At 51.1% G+C, this 9,290-nt stretch overlaps 1 protein-coding gene across 1 annotated transcript; it reads right to left on the bottom strand.

Annotated features, from left to right (window-relative positions):
- Positions 1-678: 678 nt before the first annotated feature.
- On the bottom strand, positions 679-9,231 carry LOC127471480 (RING finger protein 39-like). The gene is made up of 13 exons (XM_051788415.1): positions 9,067-9,231; positions 8,681-8,961; positions 7,505-8,356; positions 7,390-7,412; positions 7,173-7,316; positions 5,699-6,035; positions 3,537-5,049; positions 2,738-2,833; positions 2,429-2,647; positions 2,305-2,327; positions 1,898-2,013; positions 1,437-1,484; positions 679-1,291 (listed from the first exon to the last, which is right to left on the bottom strand). The coding sequence occupies exons 7-13, from the start codon at positions 3,930-3,932 to the stop codon at positions 768-770; spliced, it is 1,422 nt and encodes a 473-aa protein (XP_051644375.1). The 5' UTR covers positions 3,933-5,049; positions 5,699-6,035; positions 7,173-7,316; positions 7,390-7,412; positions 7,505-8,356; positions 8,681-8,961; positions 9,067-9,231; the 3' UTR covers positions 679-767.
- Positions 9,232-9,290: the final 59 nt, after the last annotated feature.

Here is a 9,290-nt window from a genome sequence, read left to right as displayed (position 1 = left end):
TTGGGTTTAGTGGTGACCTGTGGGTTTGTCAAGGCAGTTATTTAAAATTAGGGCCCCGAAGATAAAAGCAGCTGCCTTCCCTACTGCCTTTCCTTGTGGTTTCTCCTCTTCCTCAGTCTGATGTCAAGAATGTCTGTGGATGGGGAGGCAAGTCTGGCAGCGAAGGTGGAGCGATAGAGGCTGTAAGAGGCAGAGACCTGCCCAGTCCTGCCTGTGCTTGCTGATAACAGGTCTCTATCACATGGTTTAACCCTAGTAACAACTTTCTGCTGCCTCAAGATACAAGTTTGCTTATTTTTTCCCCTTCTATTCAACTTGTTGGCAGTGCAATGGGAGATAAAATCCTGTTTGTGGCCTCTCTCCCTGCTCACATTGTGGCAGTGGCACAACCATGAACCGTAGTGATCCCAGGAGGCACAAGAGATGGTTTTAGCCCACTTCCCTTAAATTCTTTGCAAATCCTAAGCAGAAATGTTTCCACTTGCAAATTCTTATTGCGAGGCATCCAGAAGCAAAGCCTCAAAGTGAGCTTTCCAAAAATTTTTAGGCATGTTCTCCCTGCTTTTCTGTGCTGTGGGAAATAAAAATATCTCTGTTCTCCCACTGAGGAGCAAGAGAGTGAAATGTGATTAATGTTGTTAAATTAGGTGTTATAAGGAAAATGAAATGGGTCGGGGGGGGAGTTGGAGCTGTTTATTGAGTGCAGGGTTTGCTGGGGTGGTGGAAGTGTCTGTGCTTGGGAGGTTCATGGTCGGTTTTGGGGGGACTCAGGGGCAGAAGGTGAGCAGAGCTGGCCCCTCACCCAGCCAGAGCAGTGGCCGAAGTCGCTCACCGGCAAAAGTGGTCGGGGGAAAGGCAAAGATTTCGGTCTGGCTGTCAGCATCGCGGAAAGCCACCCGCCCGCCGGCGTAATCCAGAGCCACCTCGATGCGTCGGAGCGTGTAGCTGTGGGGCAGACATGTGGGGCTGGGCCAGGTGAGAGCCTGCAGCTGCCCCAACCACTGCCCCACAGCCCAAACTCCACGTTCAGGGCTGAGACCAAAGCAGCCCTTACGAGACACGAATTCCCGAGCCACCCCCAGTGCCCAGTCGGGACCAGGACGAACCTCCACAGCCCAGCAGTGCCGGCCCCCCACGAAGCCCTGCCGACCCAAAACACAGCGGAGAGACTCAAAACGCTCCTTTCCTGAGGGAAGAGGAGCTGGGGGTGATTCCCGGCGGCCTGCAGTCCGGCCATCTGCTGACACCAGGATTTGGGGGTGAGCTGTGGCTGGATCCAGGGTCACAGTTGCTGGACGGGAGAGAGGTGTTAGTGGGGCTATATGCATCAGGGTTATCAGCTTCAAAAATCACACCAGAGCATCAGCTCCAGGTTCTGCAGCTGAGCCCCAGTTCTGGATGCTGAATCTGAGCATCAGCCTTGAAGCCTGACTCACCTCTCTGGTATCCCCCTGAGTCTTCCTCCAGTGAACAGCCCAAGATGTCTGGAAATAGAAGATGATCCCAGAGATTTTTACCTCTGGATCTGGCTCTGGGGCTGCCCCACATCCACCCATTCCCTGCAGCAAGGAGAAGGCAAGACCACCAGAGCTGGGAGACACAACCCCCTTCATTTGGGGCATCACCTGCCTCCACACATAACTAATGTCCTAATTTAGGTGCCAATTAACCACCAACAGCCCTCTGCATCTCCCACCAGCAGTCTGCTATGCCTTAAGGCTGCTATAAAGAGAATAAATCCCTGATTTTCTTTTAATTAAAGGAGGATTTAAAGTGATGCTTTCACTGTCCAGACAAATTTGGCAACCCTGGGGTTCTCTTTCCTCCCAGTCCCACCCTAGGTTCCCATTTCTACTTCATAAATCCCCTTTTTTGTCAATTTTTCCTCTATAAGCACCTTTAAACTGTGTCACTGCCTCTGCCAGCATGTTGGTTTTCCGGGTAACATCCTCAAGCTCTGCTTCCAGCTCTGGCATCGACGGCAGCAACGGCTGCACCTTCCTCTCTGTGCACCTCAAGGGGGGAAAATTGGGGTGTTTAATGCCAAGAAATCCCAAAATTTCCTTTCCCCACCACTGAAAAACCACAGGGACATCTTTATTTCCCTGGGCAAGGGTCCAGCTCCTGCAAGATGTGATGGCAGATTTCCCTCATCTTCACCAAGTTCTGGATTAACCACCAACCCCCTCCAGCTCAAAAGCAAAAATCTCAGAGGAAAAGAACGCAGGGTGAGGAGGAGATCCCAAAAGTGGAGGATTTTGGCCCAAAACTGGTGTTCCTGGTGATGCTTTTTGGCCCCGGTACCTGCTCAGGGTGGTCTGGGCATCCTGGAGAGGAAGGGAGAGAGATGCTTAGGGCTGTTTTCCTGGGAATAAAAGCCAAGGGGTGGGGGCGAACAGAGGGATTTGTGGGGACAGTTTTGGCTCACCCGTAGCAGATCAACATCCGGTTGCTGGCACTTGGCCTGGAGCTCAGCACGGTGTTGCCGGATCCAGGTTATCTTGGCAGCTTCACCACGTTGCTGTTCCTCCAGCCTCCAGCACAGGCGACGGAACCGGGCAAGGAAACGTGATTCCTGTTCACTCAAAACCCGCCGGAGCTCTTCCAGCATCACCAGCAGCTTCTGCTTCTCAGCACTGACTTGAGTCTAGGGGATGAAGGAGAAGAAGGATGCTGCTGGAGTGGGGAATTAAGCACTTTGGCCCCCACAGTGCACCTTAACTGCAGCAGCACTCACCAGCATCTCCTGTCTTGTCTCCTTTGCTGCCTCGCTGAGACTGGCACATCGCTCGTACTCCTCTTGCAGGTTTTTTAGGGAACCTTCAAACTGCTTCTGCAACCGGGAAAAAGGGGTTTGGGCTCCTGGAGGAGGGGGATAAGGCGGGGCTGGGACCCTGAAAGCACCTGCAATATGGCCAAAGCAGGTGGCCCATTCCTCATCCTCCTCTCCAGCTGCACTGAAGCAGATATGTTCCTGCATATCCATGTTATAACTAATTTTATAGGAATGCTCTATGCATAGTCTCACCTCATCTGTAAAGGTATGTAAATATATACTGATAAATGGGCATTATAGTCCTTCCAGCCAGGCTGGGAAATCCTACCTTTCCAAGTTCTCCTGTAAAAAAGTTGCCACCACCCTTCAGTTCCCATTCCCCCTTTCCCCCCTCCTTGCACACCCAGCCAAGTCCGAACCCCCCTTGGGGACCCCCATTTCTCCTCCACACCCAGAAGCAGAACAGGAATCCTCCATAGCAAAGGCACTGGCTGACAGCAGCAGCTTGAATTCACCAATATTTAGTTTTGGTCCCAAAACTGCCACACTCCTGCCCTGTTTCATACTTAACCCTCAGCAAATTGCAGCATTGCAGCTCAGTTTTGACTTTTGGATGCTCATAGTATTTTTCTCCCGGAAAGATGGAGAAAGGCTTTGCCCCATCTCAAAATACATATTCTGGGGGAAGGGTTTTAAGGGAAACTGGGAGTTTAGCATCTCTCAGGCAGGGAGAGAGTGTCTGAGACGGAGGTTCGCTCACCCTGTACCAGCGAGCGGCCTCTTCGAGGGGCACAGCGGGCTCAGCGCGACGCTCAGCGCAGGCAGCGCAGACGAGGATTCCATCCCGGTGACTAAAAAGAGTGAGGGGTTGTTGGTGCCTCCGGCAAAGCTCCTGCGCCGCCGGCGTGTCCAGCTCCTGGATGGCAGCCACCACGTTGGCCAGCTGCCGGTTGGGACGGAAGCCGCCGTGCGGGAAAGGGACCCGGCACTGCGGACAGGAACCACCGCCGGCGGCATCCACCGAGCAACAATCGAGACAGCGGCGGCAAAAATTGTGGCCGCAGCTGAGGATCATGACAGGGTCGTGGAAGAAGTCCAGGCAGACAGCGCAGGTGGTTTCCTCCTGGAGGTATCTTATGGCACTTCCCGCAGCCATGGTTGTTTTTAAAGGGCACTCGGAGAAGTGCGCACAAAAAGGGGCCTGGCCAGGGTTTTCCTGGAAGTGGCGACGGGGCGGGACCCTGGTGTTGGCATCCGGGACCTGCCAGGCGAAAGCGACGTAGGGCTGACCCGATTTTCCCACTGCCCCAGTGATGAAACCGCCTCCAGGGACAAGGCCAGCAAGGATTTGAGAGGACAGAAGCGAACACAGGCGGCGACAGCGGGGGCGGAGTGGGAGGGCGTTAGAAGGGATGAGTTATTTACAAGGCGAATTTTTGCCACTCCGGCTGCAGCGGGGGAAGCAAAATGCGGCCAGAGGGTGGCTGTAGGAAACAGGGATTAAAATAGGAATGTGGCAAGTGAGCAGAGGTCCATGGAGCTCATGTGGATATCAGCTGGGGAACGAGGGGCGGGGGCGATGTTAGGGTGAAATAAAAACCCAGCCTTGTCCGTCAGCACCCAAATTGGATGGCAAAAATAAGAAACAAAGGGGGGGGAAGAAAAGAACTACTATATTCAGGATCTGTGGGGGGAGATGGTGTTAGAGCAGAAATTCCAGGAGGGAGTAATGTTAATGAAGTTTTGCAATAAAATTAATCGGAAACTGAACCAAAGGAGGGTCTTGGAGCTGAAAGTTTCCTTTCTATAGAATAATCATCATCATGGCTGGGCTTCACGAATGAAGATTCGGGAAGGCTCTATCCACATTTGTTACAGGCACGTTGGTGGCTTATGAGGCCAATACGAGACAGACATGTCCGATTGCAAAAGGCACAGCAGAAAGACTCCTTAGACGGTGTATTCTGCAAGACACGGTTCTTTCTGCATTGCCTTTTCTCCTCGAGAGTGATCCTGCGTGTGTTCTCAAAGGAGACAGATGGTGTGTCTCCAGGCCTCCCGATTTGAGGCCAGAGTAGACCAGTTATGGTGATCAATATGGCCAAGGCTGAGATGTTGTTTCAGGGAGTCCTTGTATCTTTTCTTCGGGGCTCCTTTCTTGCGGCAGCCGGTGGCAAGTTCACCATAGAGCAGGATCTTAGGGAGGCGGTGGTCCTTCATCCTGGAGACGTGCCCTGCCCAGCGCAGCTGTGTTCTCAGCAACATACTTTTATCTATAGAATAATAAAAGTATGTTAAATATATATAATCTAGCATATAATATATAAATATAATTTTTATATATTTTAACTATCATAAAAATGTTAACTATGTTTCAATATATTTTATATAATATATAAAAATATAATTACATATATGTTTAACTGTAATTTCAAATTTTAGTATAGAATTATAAAAATAACAAAACCCACGTAAAAATAATTTCAAAAATACTAATCAGGAATTATAATAGTTATGAATAAGGCTGATAAAACACACTTTGAGGTGCAATGGGGCAGAGCACGACAGAACGGGACAGGACAAAACGTGAGGAACTGAGACCAAATAAATCCAAAGTTTGATATCTCGGGGCAGAAAGGAAGGGAAAGACCCCCTAAAATCCTTTTTTTTTTTTTTTAAGTATTTTTTTCTAGGAAACGCCTGAAAAATTCGTTAACGGCAGACCAACTTCATGCTTAATTAATTCTTATTTCAGGCACTTACTCTCCTTTTATTAAGAGGAATCTCAGCCTACACAAGGCTTCTGCAGCAGGAGGAGAAGCCAGGGCTGTGCTAGATATAAATATTTTCCCCAGGAACTGTTATTTTTGTACATTTTTGCTATCTCTTTGCATGCACATAAAAGCAAACCGCTGTTTCTACCTTACTTAAGGTTTCTTGGCGGGTGCGGGGAAGGGGTAATAAAACAGCTCTTGGAGCCGCAGCGCCTCGGTGCCCACGTGCACTCCAACCACTTCACTTCCTGGGGCAATTTGTAGCGTTGTAGCTGGGTTTGTTTTTTTCTTGGTGGATGGAAGCCCAGCCCACCGCTGCCGCAGGAAAGCCACCCTGGAGCAGGCTGGCAGCCGGTGGTGGCGGGGCTGCGCTGAGGTGTGGCTGCTCCCGCGAGTCTCTGAAAGCCGCGCCAGGGAGTGACTTGTCGCGTCGTGTCGCTGAAAGACCTGCATCGCGGGACGGCGATCAGGTGTCGCCGGAAGGGCTGCGCAGAGAGGAGGGCGAAGTGTGAATAGAATGTATAGAACAGAATAAAATAAACAGAATTGAAGAGCCCCAGCAGGGGGTGGCCATCGCCCCGCATCTAAAAGCCGCACCGTGGGGCGGGCGAGGCGCGGCCGGGATCGATCCTCCCCGTCCCACAACACCCCCTGCGCGACAAGCGGTGACTCCCCGCGGCACCGCGCCGGAGCGGAGCGGCGACAGCCAAAGCCGGGAAAGCGGCTTCCAGCGACGGGAGGAGCAGGGCATGGTGTTCGCAGTCAAGTCCTCCGAGCACTTAAGCACCGAGATAGGTCCGCCACTCGGCACCCAAGGACTCGGACCTATGTATCCCGTTGCCTCTCACTAGCCTGCTGCTCTCTCCCTAGCCTGCAGAAGCCGTAATATCTATCCTATGCACACGCAAAAAAAATCTGGAGGTTTTTTTCCTATTTTTTTCCTTCATGACGTTCATGTTGAGCAGCAGCGCAAGACCACTCACTAGTTAAAGCAGCAGAGTAACTGCTGGCAGTAAATTTGGGGCAGAACAGGTCTTGTCCTGTGACAAGATCTGAGCTGGGAGGGAAGCTCGACAGAAAGCCATTTGTGTCCTGGGGAACACGGGCAGCACCCCAGGCTCTGGGCTGTGGCAGCACCTTGCAGAGTCCAGCTACTGTGTCTGTGTCCTGCATCTCCCGGTGGAGACCCCCTGTCAGCTGCCAGCTGGCTCCTGGCCTCACTGGGCCTCTCCAGCCTCATCCTGCTTCTCCTCCTCATCCCACCACATGCTTTTTCTGTCTGCCAAGAGCTGTGGGAGAGGAGCCATGCCAGGCTCGAGGGTTGCCTTCACTGCAGGGAGACTCATGCAGGCACCCATGCCTGGGAGGAGGGAAGGACATGAGCGGTGAGTGGGTGCTGAGCCTGCTGCTGCCTTCCCTTGGACAACCTCCTCTTCGTTCTGGCTTCTCCCCAGATAACTGAATTATCCCAAACTACCACTAAATTCCTTCCAAAATAATTCTGAGTTCCCCCCCAGTATCTCTGAGTTATGACAAAAATAACTGAATTATCCCAAATACCTCTGTGTTCCTCCCAAAATGCCTCCAAATTCTCCTAAAATACCAGAACTCTCCCCAGATACCTCTGAACTCCTCCAGGTCCTCTCGCAGTTCATTCCGCTGGCAGCAGCAGGAGCTCAGGCTCTTCTCAAGCTCCATGGGGAGCCCAGAGGGGAAGTGAAGCCTTATTTCACTACAGCTGGGAAGATAAATGACAGAGAGGGATGCTGTGCGAGGGATATTTGAATGCCTCTCCACAGGTGGGGTGACAAGGGGGGGAAGTGACCAGTTTCTACATACCTGCTTACTATGCTCCCAACATCCTAAAAATAAAAAGGGAGAAAAAAGGGGGAGGATGGTTCAAGTTCTCATAGGCAGCACTTTGGAAGGGCTTTTGGGTAAGGAGGGCTCTCACCTGGGACAAGCGCTTGGCTTCCAGCTGCCCCATGAGCCCATGGAGCTGTGTGATCCCCTCAGCCACCTGCGATGATTTTTTGGCCTGGGCAGCTGTGAAGGAGTCATTCAGCTCCACCAGCCACCCCAGGACCACATGCTTCTGTTCCAGTGGCACAGCCACTCGAACTTGGCCTCGATGCGGAGCCGCTCAGCCTTGCTCGTCTCCTGGATGAGACAGAAAACCCCTGTGTAACCCCAGACTTGAACTTTCCCTTTCAAGCTAAAGAACAAAAGCACTCTGGCTGGAGCCAGGGGGGCTGTGACACTGGGGCAGAGCTGAGGATGTGGCTAATTAGTGACTGCAGCATAATTAAGCACTTCACCCCATGCTTTTCCTTCTTTCCCCTCCCCTGTTGCCATTCCTGTTTATATTCTGTCCAAAACCATGTCAGGCCCTGGAAAGCATGGGGGAGGGTTAATTCTATATTAACAAATGTCCCTTTAGGAAGCAGTCTGGGATGAAAATGAGCAATGCCATGAAAATGCAGTGATTAAAAGTGTTGATAATAAGCATCTGCACATGGAGGTGGTCAAACCTGCCCAGGAGCTGCACCAACCACTCCAACCAGGTTTGAGGCTTTGCAGGGCACAAGGATACCTCATGGATGATCCTGCATGTTTCTTCCAGAGGGTTTTGGGGAAAAATAAATACCCATTTGGACTGTCAAAACACCAAGGGGCCCCCTGTACCAGGTAGTCCCGATGATGCTTCTCTTTGCTCACTCTCCAGTCTAGAAACTGCCTTCACTCTCCAGTCTAGAAACTCTGCCAACACCTTCCTTAGGGATAGCAGGTGAGACTGCATTTTCTCCTGAATATACAAAAAAATAAAAATAAAAAATTATTTAAAAAAAATGTAAGTGATCAGCCCAGATAATTTGTATAATTCTGCCTTTAAAGTCTTAATTTATTTGGGGAGGAAAGCAAATAATCTTCAAAAAATGGTCCCTTGCTGCCTTCTCTGGAAAGCAGGGATCAACTCACTTTATGTTTCTCCTACAACCACAACCAGGCACTGGAGCTTTGCTTTCCCACCAAGAAATTAAACTATTTTCATTTTGCACCATTTTTGGGGGGAAGGGAGGGCGGGAAGGGAGGGAGCAAAGTCTGATGGGTTTTAGGAAGCTGATCTCACCTCACAGGTGTCTACAGGTCCCCCAAAAATCTTCATGACCACAATCTGTGGTGGTTCACCCATTGCCTCCAGCACCCATGCAACCCCGAGGGGTTTTTGCCTCTTCAACACTGAGAGAGGAAGTTGTGGCTGGTCTCAGCATGCCGGTTTTGTGCCACTGCTGTGGCCATGCTGCCCTCCCGTGAGGAGAAAGCAATGCTGGTGGTTGGCAGTGGCACAGGGTGAAGCTGCCTGCCATCGAACCGCCCTTGGGTGTTCCTGCGCGCAGCTCCCAGCACAACCTGCCCCAGTGGGAAAAGCAAATTTCCTCACCCACAGTTCTCTTTAAACATGTTTTATCTCTCCCACGTTGTCTCATTTCTAGGCATTGCCGTCTCATCCCTCACCTGGAATCTGCTCTCAGCCTTGTCCCTGCTTTGCCTTGTTCAGCTCCATTGTGCAGAAGGGGCCACAGCCAGATTTGGGCCGCTAGGGGGCAAAATTTAACCAATTTCTTCCTAGTGGTGACGTGCAATAATGCATATTTTTTGCGCTGTCTTAATTTTCCTCCCTTCCCTCTCCAATGCCTGAAAGTAAATGGCCCTGAAATGGGGAGAAAAAGTGCAATCAG

Source organism: Manacus candei, unplaced genomic scaffold (genome assembly GCF_025592945.1).
Source record: "Manacus candei isolate 608988 ecotype Guabito, Panama unplaced genomic scaffold, ASM2559294v1 h1tg000024l, whole genome shotgun sequence".
Taxonomy (NCBI): domain Eukaryota; kingdom Metazoa; phylum Chordata; class Aves; order Passeriformes; family Pipridae; genus Manacus; species Manacus candei.
The sequence above is the reverse complement of the archived record's forward strand: the minus strand, read 5'-3'. Positions and strand labels throughout refer to the sequence as shown.